Source organism: Oryctolagus cuniculus, chromosome 5 (genome assembly GCF_964237555.1).
Source record: "Oryctolagus cuniculus chromosome 5, mOryCun1.1, whole genome shotgun sequence".
Taxonomy (NCBI): Eukaryota; Metazoa; Chordata; class Mammalia; order Lagomorpha; family Leporidae; genus Oryctolagus; species Oryctolagus cuniculus.
In genome coordinates, this window is record NC_091436.1 from 83,731,654 (window position 1) to 83,752,535 (window position 20,882).

General features: G+C 37.9%; 1 protein-coding gene across 1 annotated transcript in view; it reads left to right on the plus strand.

Moving 5' to 3' along the window:
* The window catches only part of RNGTT (RNA guanylyltransferase and 5'-phosphatase), a 323,382-nt gene that overhangs the window by 236,710 nt on the left and 65,790 nt on the right, over positions 1-20,882 (plus strand). Inside the window, exon 14 of the mRNA XM_002714574.5 lies at positions 19,594-19,660. Coding sequence (XP_002714620.1) covers positions 19,594-19,660 — 67 coding nt within the window. The remainder of the gene's footprint in view (positions 1-19,593; positions 19,661-20,882) is intronic.

The following is a 20,882-nucleotide window of genomic DNA, read 5'->3' on the forward strand; positions in this document are numbered from 1 at the left end:
GTTTTCACCATGAGACTGAGAAGGTCTGAGTCCTTTATGGGTGGTCCTCATCAGCTAGGGAACAGTTTAGAGTCATGGTTTTCAGATATTTTAAAGTTATTCATGCTATATAGCATTACCAGCGCTGTCTAGTAAGAGGTTCTTTCCTAAATGAACATCTCATGACTTCCTGTTATCAGCCCAACATGGGATGCTGAACTTCATCTAAATTATACTTGTTATGCTACCGTTGTTGAATTACCTCACCTCACACTTTGTTAACTTTTTTTTCCTTAAAAGGATGAAAGGCAGGGAGAGAATCAGAGAGAGAATCAGAGAAAGAGAGAGAGAGAGAGATCTTCCATCTGCTGATTCATTCCCCAAAAGGCTGAGGTAGCCAGAGCTGGGCCAAGCCAAAGCAAGAGCTTCTTCCATGTCTCCCACATGGTTACAGGGGTCCAAGCACTTGGCCATACTCTGCTGCTTTCTCAGGTGGATTAACAGGGAGCAGGATCGGAAGTGGCGCGGCCAGGACTCAAACTGGTGCCTATATGGGATACCAGCTGGTTTACCTGCTACACCACAATGCTGGCCCCTATAATCTATACTTTAAGAAAAAGTTGCAAACATTATATTTACTAAAGGAATATTCCAACTAAAATTAATAGCAGAGTGAAGACTGAAGACTGTTGTAATGTATAGTCTGGCACTGTGACACTTGGGCAATTCTTTCATTTTGTTGTAGTTCATGTGTCAGTCAGTATTTTGTGGAGAGTTCTATGAAGCTGAAATAATCCTTGAAATTCAGAATTGCAGTTATCCTTTTTAATGTGGAATATAGCAATCTCAGTCATTCTGGGGTCTGTGATTTAAAAAACAACATTTTTCTCCTTGATTGATCATAGCTATTATTGAACCAGCTGGTAACATGTGACATAGTATTATAATTTAGACTGAAAAATTGATTTGTGAATTATATCCACCCAGCTTAAATTTCTCTGTTTTTAGTCTCCAGAGCATCTTTTGTACTTCTTCTTCTTCTTCTTCTTCTTCTTCTTTTTTTTTTTTTTTTGCAGAAACAGCTTCATAACACAATGTTCCTGCATTTTCTCAGGGGGAAAGGGAGCACTTCACAGTCAAATATCTTTATATCAAATACTCTGAACTGTACAGGGAACCTCTTTATAAGAAAAGTAGAGAGGAAAAAAATAAAAGAAGATTCAGATTCTTGCAACACAGGATAGAATTCTTTGTTTCATTTAAACTTTTAACAGATGTTTTATACACTATATGTGTATTTCAGCATTTCTGTTATCTGGCCTGCGATTGTTGCTTGTAATAACCATTATGAGGTCAATGTCAAGGAGATGAGAATTTATGATGATGATTCAGATGGTTACAAATTTGAGGCTAATCCTTACATAAATCATTCTATCTTATTTTGTAGATAAAGAATGGCTAATTTTTTTTTAAGATTTATTTTATTTATTTGAAAGAGAGAGAGAGAGGCCTTCCATCCACTGGTTCACTCCCCAGATGACCACAATGGCCGGAACTGAGCCTATCTGAAGCCAGGAGCCAGGAGGTTCTTCAAGGTCATTCATGTGGGTGCAGGGGTCCAAGGACTTGGAACCATCCTCCACTGCTTTCCCAGGCCATAACAGAGAGCTGGAACAGAAGTGGAGCAGCTAGGACTTGAACCTGTGCCCCTATGGGATGCCGGCGCTGCAGGCTAGGGCTTTTACCCGTTCAACTGCAGCACCAGCCCCAAAAGACTAATTCTTAAGTCATTAATTCATTAACAAATTAGGTTGGAAACCATATATATTTAAGGATTTTTATTGATAAAAGTTACTTTTCAACTCTTTCACAGAAGTCATTCTTCAAATAATAAATCAATTTTCCATTTAGAATGACAAGGAGGGATCAATTTAGACTTCGTCTTGAATTTTATTGTAAGTTGACAAATTATACAAAACGAAGTTATGAGAGTTGCACGCAATGGAGTGATTAAATCAAGCTAATGAATGTCTCTCTCACCCCACATACTTTGATTTTGTGATGGAAACATTTGAAACTTATTCTTAGCATTTTGGAAATATATGGTATACTGTTAACTACAATCACCACACTGTGCAGTTTATCCCAAAAATTCTTTCTATCTAAAACTTTGTATCCTTTGACCTATTTCTCTGACCCATCAGCCCCTAGGAACCACTATTTTACTCTCTACTTCTATGAGTTCAATTATGACTTTAGATTCTAAATATAAGTGAGAACATGTGATATTTATCTTCTTGTGCCTGGCTTTTTTCACTTATCATGATGTCTTTAGATTTCATCCATGTTGTTGCAAATGACAGGTTCTCCTTTTTAAGATTGAATAGTATTTTATTGTGTGCATATTACATATCTCTTCCTTATCTGTCAGTCTGTTGATGGATGTTTAGGTTGATTTCAAACTTGGCTGTCCTTAATAATGCTGAGGTAAACATGGGAATGCAGATATTTATTTGACATATTAATTTCACTTGGAATATATACCCAGAAGTGGGGTAATTATTCCATATCAGTAATTCAATTTTTAGTTTATTAAGGAACTTCCATGCAGTCTTCCATTAATAGCTATACTATTTTACATTGCCACCAGTGATGTACAACAGTTTCCCCTTCCTCCCCATGTTTCCCAACACTTGTTATCATTCTCTTTTTAATAATAACTATGCTGATAGGTATGAGGTGTTATGGTTTTAATTTTTATTTCCTTAATGATTAGTGGTATTGAGGATTTTCATATATCTGTTGACCATTTATATGTTTTTTTTAATGACTGTCAGATCCTTTCCTATTTTTCAATTTGCTTTCTTGCTTTTGAGTTTGAATTCCTTATATTTTGGATATTAACTCCTTATTAGCATGGCTTGCAAATCGTAGGTTGTTTCTTCACTCTGTGTTTTTTTTTAACCCCCTTTGGGAAGGGGCTGGGCAGCAATGTTATAATTTGATGTCAAATGTCAAAATCCATTTGTTTTTGCTTTTGTTGCCTGAACTTTTGGGATTAACTCCAAAAAATCATCACCCAGGCCAATATCATATAGTTTTTCAGTGGTGTTTTCTTTTAGTAGTTTTACAGTTTTAAGTCTTAGGTCATCCCACAGCAGGAGAACAAAGAGAGGGTTAGAGAGAGACCAAAGGATGCCAAAGTTTTCCTTTTGTCAGGAACCCATTCCTGTGATGATGGCATTAATCCATTCATAAGGGCAGAGTTCTCATGGCTTGTCTACTTCCAACACTGCCCCTTAATTATCAAGATTCTAACACATAATTTTGGGGGGACATACTCAAAACCTAGCAATTTTTAATTCATTTTGAGTTGATTTTTGTATATTGTATGAGAGAAGGGTCAAATTTCACTCTTCTACTTGTGGATTACCAATTTTCCTAATATTCTTTCTTGAAGGATTTCCTAATACTCTGTCCTTTTCCCAATTGTGTGTTCTTGGTATCTTTGCTGAAGTTCAGCTTGCTGTAAATGTCTGGGCTTGTTTCTCAGCTCTCTTCTGTTTCATTGGTCAGTGTTGTGTTTTTTTTTTTTTGCCAGTAGCATGCTGTTTTAATTACTACAGCTTTTTAATATATATTGAAAAATCAAGTAGTTTGATGCTTCTTACTTTTTTTTTTTTGACAGATATAGTTAGACAGTGAGAGAGAGAGACAGAAAGGTCTCCCTTGCATTGGTTCACTCCCCAAATGGCCGCTACATCTGGCACTGCGCCTATCTGAAGCCAGGAGCCAGGTGCTTCTTCCTGGTCTCCCACGTGGGTGCAGGGGCCCAAGCACTTGGGCCTTCCTGGGTCACAGCAGAGAGCTGGACTGGAAGAGGAGCAACCGGGACTAATACCCGGCACCCCAACCGGGACTAGAACCCGGTGCCCACATGAGATGCCAGCGCCACAGGCAGAGGATTAACTAAGTGAGCCACGGCGCTGGCCTCGATGCTTCTTGCTTCATTCTTTTTGTTCAAGATTTCCTTGATTATTTGGGATTTTTGGGGAGTTGCCTGAATTTTAAAACTTATTTTAAAAATTTCAATGGAGTTTTTATAGGGATTACATTGTGGATCGTTTTGTGTAGTATGAACATTTGAACAATGTTTGAAATACGAAATATCTTTCCATTTATTTGTGTTTAATTTCTTTCATCAGTGTTCTATAATTTTCAGTATGTAGATCTTTGGTATTTGCTCTGTGGCTATTGTAAATGGAATTTTATTGATTTCTTTTTTAAATAGTTTGTTGTTAGTGTATAGAAACCCTTCTGATTTTTCTGTTTTTTTTTTTTTTTTTTTTTTTTTTTTTTGTATCCTGCAGCTTTAGTATATTCATTGATTTGTTCTAATTGTTTTTTGGTAGTCTTTATGATTTTCTATATTTAACAAATACAGAAAGTTATGTTACTTCATTTTCTATTTATATGCCTTTATTTCTTTTTTTTTTCTTTTTCTTTTTTTTTTTTTTTGACAGGCAGAGTGGACAGTGAGAGAAAGAGAGAGACAGAGAGAAAGGTCTTCCTTTGCCGTTGGTTCACCCTCCAATGGCCGCCACGGCCTGCGTGCTGCAGCCGGCGCACCGCGCTGATCCGATGGCAGGAGCCAGGTACTTCTCCTGGTCTCCCATGGGGTGCAGGGCCCAAGCACCTGGGCCATCCTCCACTGCACTCCCTGGTCACAGCAGAGAGCTGGCCTGGAAGAGGGGCAACCGGGACAGAATCCAGCACCCCGACCGGGACTAGAACCCCGTGTGCCGGCACCGCAAGGTGGAGGATTAGCCTAGTGAGCCGTGGCGCCGGCCTTATATGCCTTTATTTCTTTCTTTGCCTAATTTCTCTGGCAGTAACTTCTAGGGCTGTTGAATAGAAGTGGTAATAGAAGGTGTCCTTCCTGGTTCCTGGACTTAGAGAAGCACCTTCCAATATTTCACTGTAGAATATAATGTTACTTGTTGTCTAGAAGTTTGTATAAATGGAAACATACAGTAGCTGCTTTTTTGAGGGGATACGATCTGGTTTCTTTGAATTAGATTTTTTTTTTTTTTTTGACAGGCAGAGTGGACAGTGAGAGAGACAGAGACAGAGAGAAAGGTCTTCCTTTGCCATTGGTTCACCCTCCAATGGCCACCGTGGCCGGCGCACTGCAGCTGGTGCACCACACTTGATCCGATGGCAGGAGCCAGGTGCTTCTCCTGGTCTCCCATGGGGTGCAGGGCCCAAGCACTTGGGCCATCCTCCACTGCCTTCCCGGGCCATAGCAGAGAGCTGGCCTGGAAGAGGGGCAACTGGGACAGAATCCGGTGCCCTGACCGGGACTAGAACCCCGTGTGCCGGCGCCGCAAGGTGGAGGATTAGCCTAGTGAGCCGCGGCGCCGGCCTCTTTGAATTAGATTAATCTGTCTTGGTTAATTCATCACAACCCATTTTAAAATTGCTTAGTATGTTATTGTGTGGCTGTATCACCATTTACTTGTTTATTTACATGTTGATGGGCATTTGGGGTGTTTCTTATTTTTGACTATTATGAATAAAACCACTATGAAACTTGGACGTAGGTCTTTTTATGGAAGTATACTTTCATTTCTCCAGAACAGATGTTGGCAAACTTTGTTTCTAGAAAACTAGATAAGAAATACTTTAGATTTTTTAGACTTGAATTCCTTCTTTTTCTGTGTTCTGAACACTTCAAAAAGTAAGTTGGGGCAGTTCTAGGATCCACTTCATTTTTCTTCTCTCTCATACACCAGTGAGCTTTGCTGCCTCCTGTTCAATTTCTGAAACCATCATGCCTGTATGTTGTAGTGGGTGTAGGGGCAAGTGTGCTGCTTGCTGCTTTGTCTTGGCTGGGAGTAGAAAATCTATCTGTATGCTTTAATGCATTTGTGGTTTTTTTTTTCCATTTTAATACCTTTGCATTTAAAACATTTATGCCCAGATGTGTGACTTACTTGTTTTTATATTATACATGTGGCATAGAATTTGTAGCTCCATTACTAGAGTAGGGTGAGATGGCCTTCCAGACTCTCTAGAAGCTCAATCTTTAAAATGGTCATCTATTTATACAAGAATATATCAGCTAACACTGATACTAACTAAACACTATTAGGAATGTTTATCTGCTATTTAAGAGTCACTCTGACTCTCTTGCTGATTGCTTCTGGTTTTCTTTTCTTTTCTTTTTTTTTTTTTTTTTTCTTTTTGTAGTCTATAAAACAGTCAGGGCTGGGCCATACCAAAGCTAGGAGCCTAGAATTCCTTCTGGGTCTCCCAAGTGAGTAACGGGCTCCCAAGCACTTGGGCCATCTTCTGCCTTCCCAGGCATGTTAGCAAGTAGCTGGATCAGAAGTGTAGCAGCTGGAGCTTGAAGCAGTACTTATATGGGATGCTGGTATTGCAGGCTGTGGCTTAAGCTGCTGCATCATAATGCGTGCCCCAATATTAATTAAGAATTAATTAAGACTGTTTGCGGCCGGCGCCGCGGCTCACTAGGCTAATCTTCCGCCTAGCGGTGCCGGCACACTGGGTTCTAGTCCCGGTCGGGGCGCCAGATTCTGTCCCGGTTGCCCCTCTTCCAGGCCAGCCCTCTGCTGTGGCCAGGGAGTGCAGTGGAGGATGGCCCAAGTGCTTGGGCCCTGCACCCCATGGGAGACCAGGAAAAGCACCTGGCTCCTGGCTCCTGCCATCGGATCAGCGCGGTGCGCCGGCCGCAGCGCGCCGGCCGCGGCGGCCATTGGAGAGTGAACCAACGGCAAAGGAAGACCTTTCTCTCTGTCTCTCTCTCTCTCTCACTGTCCACTCTGCCTGTCAGGAAAATTAAAAAAAAAAAAAAAAAAAAGACTGTTTGCTGGGTTTTTCCACTCTAAAATTGTTAATTTTTTGTAATTATTTAGTGTTTTATATGATGTTGTGTGGAATTCATCCCTTTTTATTGGGATATAGTATGCTATATATAGGCATTTGGATGGATGGCAGTTTGAGATGATTGCCAATAATTTGAGACCATGCAAATATCTTATTTCTCATTATACTTTCATCTTTTAATTTAAGTGTTTTTCAGGGGTTTTTGCTTGCAACATCATTGTTGTGGTATTTTTCAGTTCTGTGAACATTTCGCACGATGGTGAATTTCAACTTCCCTTTTTCCTTTTTTGTGTATTAACAGGAACTTTACTGTAAAGAAGAACTGTCCTTTGTTCCCCCTGTGTCTATTTATGCTAATATAGACTTGTGAATACCCCATGGGCTGTAATCTGGTACTATCATTTTATTTTGGTATGCTGCCTTTGGTCATTGCGAAGTCCTCAAGTGTGCCTCAGTGGATTTGACATGCATCCCTCTTTTTTCAGCACTTCCTTACTACCTAGCACTGTAAAATGTTCCAGGATCTTCTGTCTTCTGTTTCTCAGCCCAGGAATTAATCCTTTCTCCAAGGAGCTCTGGTTTCTTTTATTGGTGAGGAATAGAAACAAAAATCTAGATCTAGGTGTTGTCATTGGGTATCATTCCAGGCTGAGTGTCATTCCAGACTCTTAGTTGTCAGGGTTAAGAATGTATGATATACACAAGTACACATATAATTATATTTACTTCTGTATCCGTAAGTGAATATTTAAAAGCCATGAAGTTCCACTGATACCACCGATTCTTGTGCAGCGTCATAATATTAATTCTAGCCGTTCCCCCTTGCTAATTTCTAACTCTCTATACAGTGAGAAACCTACATCCCATTATCCATGACAAATTTGCTAAACACAAGTACATAAAGAGTGTATTTCAGAATTACCAGCCCATTCCCTTGTGAAGTACTAACTAACTTGTGCATAGCTGTTTCTTCTGTCCGTAGCCTTATTGAAATATAGTCAAAATACTGTTGAGATTTTTAAGTTTATTCTTTTTCATCCCCATCCTCCTTAATGTGGACTGTTACTCATTTGTAATATAATTATTTCTGTTCTCTTTTGGTTTCTCCCAGTATGCTGATTGATTTCAGCTGTTTGTGTATTTGGTGTATGAAACATTATGATGGTTCTAACTAAACAAAAAGGCATTCTTAAAGCAGTGTCACTCTTCACTCATCCTGCAACTCCTATTCATTCTCGCATTATTTCTTCCCTGTTTGCATCCATCTCCTGTAGAAAACCAGTCTCTTTGGCTTCTGTTTTAGCCTCCTGTAATTCTTTTGCACAAATGAACTGATACATATGTGTTTTCTTACACTTTTTCTTTACATAGAAGGTAGCACAGTGTGTAACCTTTTTCACGTTTTCCTCTTTTCATTTAGCAACAAGTACATCTTAGAAATTACTCTTTTTCAATAAATAGAGACTGTCCTCATTGTTTTCTTTCAGCTACATATTCCTGTATTGTATAGATTTACTCAAACTTATTTAATCTCCGTGCTAGTTATGAGCATTTAGGGTATGCAGTGCTGTAGGGAATAACCTTGTATGTACACGTTATTTAGTTTTCTGAGGTGTACCAGCAAGGCAGATTGTTAGAAGGGAGATTACTGGGTCAAAAGTGAAGTGCATATGTCGTTTTGTTAGATGTTGCCAAATTTCCCTCCAGAAGGGTTGTCCTAGTTTGCATTTCCAAAAACAGTATATGAGAGTATCTCTTTTCTAAAGTCTTGCCAAGAGAATGCGTTGTCCATACGTTTTAATTTTTGCCAATCTGATAGGTGAGAAATGGTGTCTCACTGTTTTAATTTGCATTTTTCTAATTATGAATGAGTTTGAATATTTCTACATATGTATAATAGCCATATTTTTTATTTTCTGTGAATTGTTTTTTCTCATTTTTTCCATTAGGATCCTACTCTTTTTAATTTAATTTTTAAGAGTTCTTTAAGTTATTAGGGTTTTTACCCTCTTATATGTGGTATGTGTTTCAAATATTTTCTCCTGGTTTGTCAAGTATTTGTTCTGCCTTTTTTATGGTGTATTTTTTTGTCATGCCAGAATTTTTTATCGTTATTTAGCATGATATCCTGGTATTTTCTTCTTGTGTCTTATTACAGCAAGGGTAAACAAATTCATCCAAGGTTTCCTTTTTCAATTGCAAGTTTTTTTTTTTTCCTCTTTTTTTTTTTTTTTTTTTTTTTTGGTATATGATTCCCAATCCATTTGTTTTTTTTCCTTGTGAATTGTGTGAAATTTGGGTCTCAGTGTATCTCTGATAAGCAGAAATTATTAATTGGAATGTCAGATTTATCAGTATTTTCCTTATGTACATTTTTATCTAGGTGGGTAGGTAATTATCCCAGCCCTATTAATTAGAAAGAGTCTCCTTTCTCCACTGCTCTGAAGTGCTGCCTTTGTTATAGAGTTGGTGCCTCTTTGTAGGTTCATTTCCAGGCTCTGTTTTATATTCTACTGACTGAGTTGTTTGTCCTTGAGCCAGCACCACATTTTCATTATTGCTGATGCTGTATAAAAGCCTTGCTATCTGGCGGGCCAAGTCCTCCTAGTTTGTTGTTCTTCAGAAGAATCTCTTGTAATCTTGCTCCTTTGCTTTCCTATATATATTTTTAAATGCATGTTTGAAGTTTCTCAAATTCTTTTAGGATTTGAGATTCGAAGATTGCATTGAATATATAGATCAAGTTGTGGATGTATTAACGTTGAGATTTTCCCATGAACATGCTATTTTCTTTATTTGGATTTTTTAAAATATTTATTTATTTGAAAGAGCTACACAGAGAGAGGAGAGGCAGAGAGAGAGAGAGAGAAAGAGAGAGAGATCTTCCATCCAATGGTTCACTCCCCAATTGGCCGCAACGGTCAGAGCTGCGCTGATCCGAAGCCAGGAGCCAGGAGCCAGGAGCTTCTTCCGGATCTCCTACGCAGGTGCAGGGACCCAAGGACTTGGGCCGTCTTGTGCTGCTTTCCCAGGCCATAGTAAAGAGCTGGATCGGAAGCGGAGCAGCCGGGACTCGAACTAGCACGCCATATGGGATGCTGGCTCTTCAGACCAGGGCGTTAACCCCCTGTGCCACAGTGCTGGGCCCCTATTTGGACTTTCTTATATTTCTTTCTTCATTCTTTGATAGTTTTATTAATTGGAGGCTTTCAGTTCTTTTGTAAGTTTTATTCCTTAATTAAAAATGTTTTGGGGCAGTGGGGGATGGCATTGTGGCTCAGCAGATTAAAGCCACGGCCAGCAGCACCAGGAGCACGGGTCCAAGTCCTGGCTGTTCCACTTCTGATCCAGCTCCCTGCTATTGTGCCTGGGAAAGCAGCAGAAGATGGCCCAGGTGCTTGGGCCCCTGCACTCACATGGGAGATCCAGAAGAGGCTCCGGGCTCCTGGCTGTGGCCTGGCTCCACTAGATACAGTAAGAGTCTGCTTGCTTTTGCAAGAAACTACAAACTCTAACTTCTGTAGTGGCTGTACCTTTTTACACTCCTGCCAGCACTGAATGAGATCCCATTGTTCCACATCCTTGCCAGATTTTGTATTGTCAGTGATCTGGATTTTAGCAGAAATCCAAAAATAGATCTGCCATATGACCCAGCGATCCCACTCCTAGGAATTTTCCCAAAGGAAATGAAATCAGCATATGAAAAGGTTATCTGAACCCTCATGTTTATTGCAGTTCAGTTCAAAATAGCTAACATATGGAATCAACCCAGGTGTTCATCAGCTGATGACTGGATAAAGGAAAATTGTGAAAAAAGAAATACACATATATATATAAGGAATAAATATGGAATTCTACTCAGCCATAAAAAAGAATGAAATCCTGTCTCTTGCAATAAAATGGATATAACTGGAAACCATTATGCTTAGTGAAATAAACCAGTCCCAAAAAGACAAATAACATATGTTTTCCCTAGTCTGTGGTAACTCAGAGTACAAAGAAATGTAATGTGTATAAGCAAAATTGACATTTTGAGATGTGATTATTGCTTACATCCCTTGTCTATACTGTTGAGGAAAAGTGTTTTTCTTCTTACTATTTGTTGAATTCTTTATTTATTGGAGGAGTTAAACTTATGATTATAAAATAAGCTAAAAATATGTCATTGTAAAAATTGAAAGAGTAAGAAAAGAAGGAGGAGGGAGGGTAGGAGTGTGGCAGGATGGAGGGAAGTATCACTGTGCCCTAAATCTGATACATGAAATTTGTTCACCTTATATTAATTTAAAAACTTTAAAAAGGAAAAATCACTTTTTTAAGTATGTAGAGGTATCTTGTTTCAGTTTTCATTTCCTTAGTGACATGTGATGCTGAACATCATTTTATGTACTTATTTCCTGTCTGTAAATCTTCTTGGTGGGGTATCTGTTCAGATGTTTCTTCATTTTTCATCATGTTTTTTGCTTTATTATTATTGAGTTTTAAACTTCTTTTTATATACTAGATGACAGTCCTATTTTAGATAACATTTTTTAAAATTAGATCTATTTATTTGGAAGGCAGAGTATTAAAGGGAGGGAAGAGAGATGGAAATTTGGAGAGATCTTCCATGCCCTGATTTATCCTCCGAATACCTGCAATAGCCGGATCTGGGTCAGACAAAAGCCAAGAGCCAGGGACTCCATCCAGGTCTCCCACATGGGTGGCAGGGACCCAAGTACTTGGACCATCATCCACTGCCTTACCCAGATGTGTTGGCAGGAAACTGGGTGGGAAACAGAGCAGCTGGGACTCAACCAGCTCTTCAGTATGGGATGCTGGCATCACAAGGGGCTCTTAACCCACTGTGCCACAACATTCCCCCATTAGTACCTTTTGCAAATGTTTTCTCCCAGTCTATGGATTGTCTTCTCATTGTAGTCTTGGTAGAACTGCATTTTCATTTCTGAATGTCAAGAGTTACGGTGACTTTTTCAAATGAATTGGAGAATATTCCTTCCTTTTTCTATTTTCTGGAAAAATTTGTTTATGATTAAAATTAAGTTTCCCTTAAATGTTTGATAAAATTAACCTGTGAATCCATACAGACCTTTTGCTTTCTTCTTATGCATGATTTGAAAAATTTATCATTAAACAAAGATTTTCTAGTGTCAGTTTTAAAACATTGTATTTTTTTGAGTTTTTCTCCTGAATTTTGAAGCTTGTTAACATAAAAGTGTTTATAACATTCTCTCATTATTTACTAGTAATTATATGTGTTCCTTGTTAAATTCCTATTACTGATTATTTATGCTTTTTTCCTTTGTTTACTTAGAAATCAATTTAATAATTATCTCAAACTAGCTTTATATGGTTTTGATTATTAGTAGTGTAAGTTTTTAGTTTTATGAATTTCTGCTTATTGTTTCTTCCTTCTGTGTTCTTTGGATTTAATTTGCTAATATTTAAAAAATTTCTTGTGGTAGATACTTGTCAACTTGTATAAAGCATTTCTTATATATATGTATATTAAGTTATACATTTCTCTCTAAATTGGATTTAGCTGTACCTCGTAAGTTTTTATATTTTGTTATCCAGTTTCAGATATTTTATAATTTCAATTGGGATTTCCTTTCTGACCTATGGGTTATTTATAAGTACACTTATGTCTTTTCAGGCATAGAGATTTTCTGAGAATTTTTTTTGTTATTGATTTCCAGCTGAATTATTGTATTCTGAGACTAAAATATGAATTATTTCATTTGCTTGAAACTTACTTTATTCAATATGGTTTTAAGATTTATATTGTATAAAAATTCAAAGAATAAAAAAAGAATAATGTCGGCCTTTTCAATAATAGGCATTTTCTTAAATTTAGGGTGACACTATTGATCCCACATTAAGTACATACATTTGCTTTCTGATCCTTTTTTTCACGTAGTACGGTCTATTGTATGTAGTCTGATCTTTGCATAATTGGCTGTCTGTTTACAAAGTTTGATTGTATATATGTCATTTTTCAAGATACTGTGGATTGTTTCAAGGTATTTTGTAGCAATTCAAAAAATAGATTCAGTGGTGGGTACTGTAGTTAAGGCACATAGACAGAACAGTTAATTTGAGTTGTTTAGCTCATTTTTTAAAAAGATCTTCTTTTCCTTCTTTTATTTTGAAATAATTACAGGCTCAAATGTCATGTTTCTTTAGCTGGTCAGTCAGTATATGCTGATATATTGGTATATGGTGAATGTATCATTATATCTATGATCTGTCCGTGTATAATGAATAAACTTATTTCAAACAATGTTTATTCTATTACCTGGAAGATTTTGCTTTTCTTTCATGTGAGGAGTTTTCTGGAAACAATTTTGGGGCTTTATGTCCTGGATAGATATTTCTTCAAATTTGTGTTTGGAAAATTGAAAGCAAAATGGGCAATAATCTTATCCAATCCTTCCTTTTTCAAAAGTTGTAATAGATTTTTTTTCCCTCTAACAGTGCCTCTGTATTGCTACTTTACCAAAACAGCCTCGTTGGTAGCCACACTGTAGAAGTGTTTAGTTACAAGGAAGTATTTTAGAAATTGTTAATGTTTGTATAAAAGTTATGGTAATGTTCACTTAATTTAAGGGCAAAATAATTACTTGGTACTAAATGAGCAGGAGTTTCTATTTTAAAATGTAACTATCAATACATCTATCAGTGCTGAATTAATGCCTTACTCTGGGGTTTTGAAATGTGATTGCTGTATTGCACACAAGCACCCTGTCACTTTAAAATGGTGCCTGTTACTTGACAATAATTATTTGTACCATTTGGCAAAATGATTTTTTAAAGGTAAAAACATTTAAAGAAATGTTCTATTTTAAAAGTGGAAATTTGTATTCTCAAAGTATTAATTATGTTATGCATAGCAGGCCTTTAAATTATGGTACATATTAAAACCCACTCAAATGAAGGCGGTAGTATATGGTAAGGAATAATAGGTACATGAATAAGAAAGAACAGTATTTTAAAAGTGAAATATATATATATATATATGTCTAAATGATACATTTAAGAAACGTCTTGTTTAGGAAAGGCTGATTATTAGATAGACAGGTTAGTGGGAGGGGTCCAGTAAATAGCATATTGGCAAGCTTCCTGTAATGCATATGCATAGTCATTAGAGGCATATTGATTTTTAAATGTCAGCCAGCTTTTATTCTCTTCTTTTCTAGCATCTATTTGTATGAACTGTTCTTTCTTCTAAAGGAGGTTTGTCAAGCTTTCTGTGAACATTTGTTGTATAGGAAATAAATTACCACGGCTATATATAACTAACGTTAAATTTGTGATCCCAGCCATGATTTTGTTGTAGACTCCCTCACAACCTGAGTCTGCTTGCCTGATGTACAGCAAACCAGTCACTGGCATGGGGTATAGAAGGAGGCAGGAGCTTATTTTTTATTCTTTTTAAATATTTATTTATTTATTTGAAAGGCAGAGTGACAGAGGGAGAGGGAGAGAGAGAGAGAGAGACAGAGAGAGAGACAGAGAGAGAGAGAAAGTGAGATCTTTTACCCACTAGTTGACTCCCCATAAGTCTAGCTGGGCCAGGCTGAATCCAGGAGCCAAAAACTCCATGCAGGTCAACCATGTGGGAGTGGCAGTGACTCAGGTACTTAGGCCATTATCTACAGCCTCCCAGGTGTATTGGCTGGGACTTGAATCAGACACCTCCAATAAGAGGTGCAGATGTCTCAAACAGTGGCTTAACTTGCTGAACCTCTGTGCCTGCCTCTGAAAATAGGTGTTTATTTTTGCGATGTACCAAACAAACATCTATTACTCAATTCTCAGACTCCTTGAGGGATTAAGTTATTGAATCTTATCCCCTGAAGTTGGGGGGTTGAGCAGTGCATCATCAGCTTGTGTGTAGGTCTCCAGTTGGCCACACTTGAGGCCTTGCTTTAACTGGTTAATGATAGGAAACCTGCATGTTCTTCTGAGAATGCTGTGGTGGCTTAGTGCCTCTGGTCTGTATGGGTTCTTTGTTAGATTGGTTACTAATTTGTTTCACCAGAACCTAGGGTTACCATGAAGCATCTCAAAATGGAGTCTAGGTTGGGATGTTAACCATGGGATGATTCTTGTGGTCTGGGGTCTTGTGGGACAGACCACTCCTTTAATTAGTGAGTTAATTTCTAGTAAGAAGTTTTAACTTTCAATCATCAAAGTAGAGACAGAGGAATTGAATACTAAGAGAGAAACAAGGGCTTAATAAAGTCTTCATCAAAGGCATTGGGGATTCAAGCTAGTTTCACTTTGAAGTTGTATTGGTTAAATTTTTTTTTTTTTTTTTGGACAGGCAGAGTGGACAGTGAGAGAGGGAGACAGAGAGAAAGGTCTTCCTTTGCCATTGGTTCACCCTCCAATGGCCGCCGTGGCCGGCGTGCTGCAGCTGGTGCACCACGCTTGATCCGATGGCAGGAGCCAGGTGCTTCTCCACTTCCTATCCAGCTCCTTGCTAGTGCGCCTGGTGGCCAGGCCAGCAGAAGATGGCCCAGTACTTAGGCCGCTGCCACCCACATGGGAGCTGTGGCCATTGTAGCCATTTGGGGAGTGAAGCAGTGAATTTGGAAGATCTGTCTCTTCCCCCCTCTCTCTGTGACTCTGCCTTTCAAATAAATAAATCTTTAAGAAAAAAAAAGGAAAGGAAAAAACAGTTCTTTTGGTTTTTTTTTGTTAATGTAAAGAGGACAACAGATTTCAAAGGTAGAATTCTAAGAACATAACAGTAGTTCCCGGGCCGGCGCTGTGGCTCACTTAGTTAATCCTCCACCTACGGTGCCGGCATCCCATATGGACACCGAGTTCTAGTCCCAGTTGCTCCTCTTCCAGTCCAGCTCTCTGTTGTGGCCCAGGAGGGCAGTGGAGGATGGCCTGAGTGCTTGGGCCCCTGCACTTGCATGGGAGAACAGGAAGAAACACCTGGCTCCTGGCTTTGGATCAGTGCAGCACCTACTGTAGTGGCCATTTGGGGGTTGAACCAACGGAAGGAAGACCTCTCTCTCTGTCTCTCTCTCTCTCACTAACTCTATCTGTCAAATAAATAAATAAATAAATAACAGTAGTTCCGTACCTCCCCCCTTTTTTTTAAATTTTGGAATAACATAGTTTCAATTTACTTTATAAGCACAGGCTTAATGTTCCACTAAATTTGGTGTTTAACAAGTGAAAAGTAGAAAGATCAGTGTTCCACAGGAATATAGACAAGGCTATAAACAATAATCAAATCATAAGACATGAACTTCACTCATACATTCAGGTTTTTTATTTTTGTACTCTTTATATTAGCTACCACAAAACAGAGAAAACATGAATTTTTCTTTTTTTGGTCTGGCTTATTATTTCACTAAGTAGAATGATCTCCACTTGCATCCATGACAGGATTTCATTCTTTTTAATGGCTGAGTAATATTCCATCATGTTTATATACCTCAGTTGATGGACATCTGGGTTGAAATCCATGCCTAGTTTTTTCATGATGCATTTTTCATGAATTTTTTGAAGGTCTCCACATGTGCAAAGATATTTTTGCACTAAAATAAACTTATTTTTTAATTCAATTTTCCATTAATTATTTTGAAGTATTCTCATGCCTACATTTAACTTAATTAGACAACAGGGATATTTGTCTTTCCCATATCCTGCACCCCTACCAGTTCCTTTCTGTACAATCTGCAAGTACAGTTCTAATAATAGTGTTTCCTCATTCACTGTGTTTCAGTGCAGTCAAGAATGATTGGGGCGGGGGTGGCAGGCATTTGACATGGTGGTTAATATGCCTGCATTTCACATCAAAGTGCTTGAGTTTGATTCCTGGTGCTGCTGATGGGGAGTAAACCAGTGCATGGGGAACTGTCTCTCCCTCCCTTTCTCCCCCAGATAAATAAAAAATTTTAAAAGATTTATTTACATTTGAAAGGCTGAGATACAGACAGAGAAAAAGAGAGATCTTCTATCTGCTGGTTCACTCACCAAATGGCCATAACAGCCAGAGATGGGCCAATCTGAAGCCAGAGGCCTGGAGCTTCTTCCAGGTCTCTCTTGTGGATAGAGGGACCCAAGCACTTGGACCTTCCTCTACTGCTTTCCCAGGCATAATAGCAGAGAGCTGGATTGGAAGTGGAGCAGCCAGGACTTGAGCCGGCGCCCATATGGGATGCTAGCACTGCAGCCAGAGGTGTGACATTTCTATACCATTGGCTGGCCCCTAAATAAAATATTAAAAATTTTTTTTAAAAAATGTTGGACCTTCAGAATCAGCCCTAAAGGCATTCAGATCTGGCTGAAAAGCCCATGAGAGTATTTCAGGCATGGAAAGCCAAGACACTCTGGCAAAAGATCTCTGTGAGTGAGATCTCAGTGGAAAGAACAGGTCTTCAAAGAAGGAGGTACCTTTCTCTGAAGGGAGGAGAGAACCTCCACTTTGACTATGACCTTGTCTAAACAAGGAAAGAGTCGGAGAACTCAAGGGGCTTCCATAGCCTTGGAAACTCATGACTGGAGCATAGGGAGATTACTGATGCCATAGACAGGAGTGTCAATTGGTAAAGTCAACAACAGGAGTCACTGTGCACTTACTCCTCATGTAGGATCTCTGTCCTTAATGTGCTGTGCATTGAGATTTAATGCTATAACGAGTACTCAAATAATATATTTCACTTTGTGTTTCTATGGGGGTGCAAACTGTTGAAATCTTTACTTAATGCATACTAAACTGATCCTCTGTAAAAAAAAAAAAAAAAGAAAAGAAAAGAAACTATCAACTCCCAACTTGACTCTCACTGGGATTAAACATGACAATAGGTCTGATCTGATTTCATCATCATTAAAAAAAATCATCTATTATTTTTCACTTTATGTTTCTGTGTGGGAGCAAACTGTTGAAATCCTTACTTAATGTATACTAAGCTGATCTTCTGTATATTAAGATAATCGAAAATGAATCTTGATGTGAATGGAAGGGGAGAGGGAGTGGGAAAGGGGAGGGTTGTGGGTGAGAGGGACGGTATGTGGGGGAAGCCATAGTAATCCATTATTCGTACTTTGGAAACGTATATTCATTAAATAAAAGTTAAAAAAAAAAAAAATGTTGGACCTGTAAGAAGTGGGAATAGGAAGGAAGAAGGGTTGATGTAGAAAAGGTAACCATTATTTTTAAAATGTTATGCCCTCTGTTTGGTTTTATTTTAATTTCTATGCACATTTATAAAAAATAAATGCATGTTTTTTAAAAAAATTGTATTTGAGGGACCGGCGCTGTGGCACAGCGGATTGACGCCCTGGCCTGAAGCGCCAGCATCCCATATGGGAGCCGGTTCTAGTCCCACCTGCTCCTCTTTTGATCCAGCTCTCTGCTATGGCCTGGGAAAGCAGTAGAAGATGGCCCAAGTCCTTGGGCCCCTGCACCCACATGGGAGACCTGGAAGAAGCTCCTGGCTCCTGGCTTCAGATCGGCACAACTCCGGCTGTTGAGGCCAATTGGAGTGAACCAGCGGATGGAAGATATCTCTCTTTCTCTCTGCCCCTCCTTCTCTGTGTAACTCTGCTTTCAAATAAATAAATAAATCTTTAAAAAAATTGTATTTGAGATACAGAATCACAGAGAGACAGCAAGACACAGAGGTCCCATTTGCTAAATCACTCATCAAAGCCCCTCAGTGACTTGATCTAGGCTGGACCAAAGCTGTGAACCCAGAATTGTGTCCAGGTCTCCATGTGGATGGCTGGAAACCAGTTACTTGAGCCATGTCTGTCACCTTACCATGTCTGCATTAGCAGGCAGGTGGAGTCAGGAGCCAGTGCTGAGTATTGAATCCAGGCACTGCAGTATGGGATGTGGTTATCTTAACTGCTAGGCTAAACCCTAATCCTGAGAAATAAATACACCTCTTGAAAAAAATCTAACTCCAGATTGCTTATAAAATAAAGTTTATGGAATTTGAAATTCTTCATGAACTGTTCCAAACTTCCTTAGGATTCTGATCTCTAAATTATTCCTAACTCCAACCACACTTAACTACTCTTCATGTGAAATCCTCTGTATTCTCAGAACTTTCTGTATATTTCTCTCTTTGTTTCACCTACCCTTTAAGAATAAATCTCACCTACTCACACTTTACCATATCCTGCTGCACCACGTACCTCTTACTCCACTACTTTCCTGAGGCAGAAACCTGTATAGTATCATTTATCAGAAGCTATATTGTGCTATGTTGTGTCAGTTTTTCTTACTACATTTTGACTTGCATCTTTATAAGTTTTTGTATATATGAGAGTACTTCAGAAAGTATGTGACAGATGAGATTAAAAGATAAGTTTATGTTGGTATAAACAATTTTTGAAATTCTTAGAGTTTTCATAAATGTATTTTCTTTGTGCGTTTTGAAGACCCCTTGGATGTATTACTTCTTTTCGTTCTTTTCCAGAGACTCTTTAGTAATTTTGTTTGAATTACTAACATGAGAGTGTCCTATATCTAAATTTTTCATTCTCAACATTTTACCCATTGTTTTCTGATATATAAAGTGATTCCTTTGCTGCTTATTATCCTGCAGCACAAAGGCTAAGATATTAATTTCTCATAGTAATTCTGTAGAAATCTTGCTAATTTATGCAATCTTACATTTGAGGAAGAAGAGGAGTATTTTTTAAATAATACTTTTTCTTTCTTTTTAGGTTACTTCCTCAGAATGTTGGCCTTCTGTATGTTGGAGGTTATGAAAGACCCTTTGCACAAATTAAGGTATCTTTTTACCATGCTTTTCTTATTTTCATTTGTCTTTTGAACCCACCAAAAACTTACTAATAACCATCAACATACAAAAATTGTAAATGTGAAGTAATAATTTTATTGACCTTTGCATATTTGTACTAAAGAAGTCATTCAGATTTTCAAAGAAATTATTTGAATATTCTTGCCCAATGTGGAGTTGACTTTGACCAAAACAATTCAATGATAATTTGAAAGAAAACATTTAAAACTATTCAGATTAATCTTTCAGATCATCCCTTTAGTCTTTAAAAAAATTCTAATAGCTTTATCGAGGTATAATTGACATCCAGTAAACTGTACACAGCTTTGATAAATTTTGTCATGCCTAGTTTTGGAATCATCACCACAAACAAGATAATGAGTATATGTACACCCCAAAGTTGCCTGGGCCCCTTTGAAATTTTTTTCTTCTGCCCTTATTTTTCCCTTGTTGTCCCCAGGCAACCATTAATCTGTTTTATGTCATTATAGATTAATTTGAAATTTTTTATACTTTATATAAATAAAATCGTATATATTTTCTCTCTGTCATCTCTCTGTCTCTGTCTTTCTGCCTTCTTTCATTCAACATAAGTATTTTAAAGCCATCATGTTCTTACACTTATCAATAGGCTATTGTTTTTCTTTCCTTAGTAGTGTTCTATTATATGTCCTATTGCACGATTTATTTTTCCTTTCATCTGTTGATAGATATTTGGGTTGTTTACAGTTTGGTACTATCTAAATAGAGTTGCTATGAACATTTGTATGTAAGTCTTTGTATGGACATATACCTTCTTTTGAGCTGAAAACTGTTCTCTATTTTTCTTGGGTAAATTCCACTATTCCACAAATCTCTGTTCTGTCCTTCTACCAGTACCACACTAGATTGATTACTGTGGCTTTATAATACATCATGAAGTCAAGTAGTTTCAGTTTTCCAATTTTTTTTTCTTAAGTTGCTTTTACCAATCTAGGTTCCTTTCATTTCTATATGAATTTCTAGAATCATCTTGTCAATTTCTATGTAAGTGTCTGTTGGGATTTTGGTTGAGATTGTTTTAAATCTATAAATTAATTTGAGGAGAACTGAAATCATAACAGTATTGAATCTTCATATTCATGAAGACCACATCTCTCTTCATTTATTTGAGTTTTTAATGTCTTTCAGCAGTGTTTTGTTGTTTTCAGTGTATTGGTCTTATACATTTTT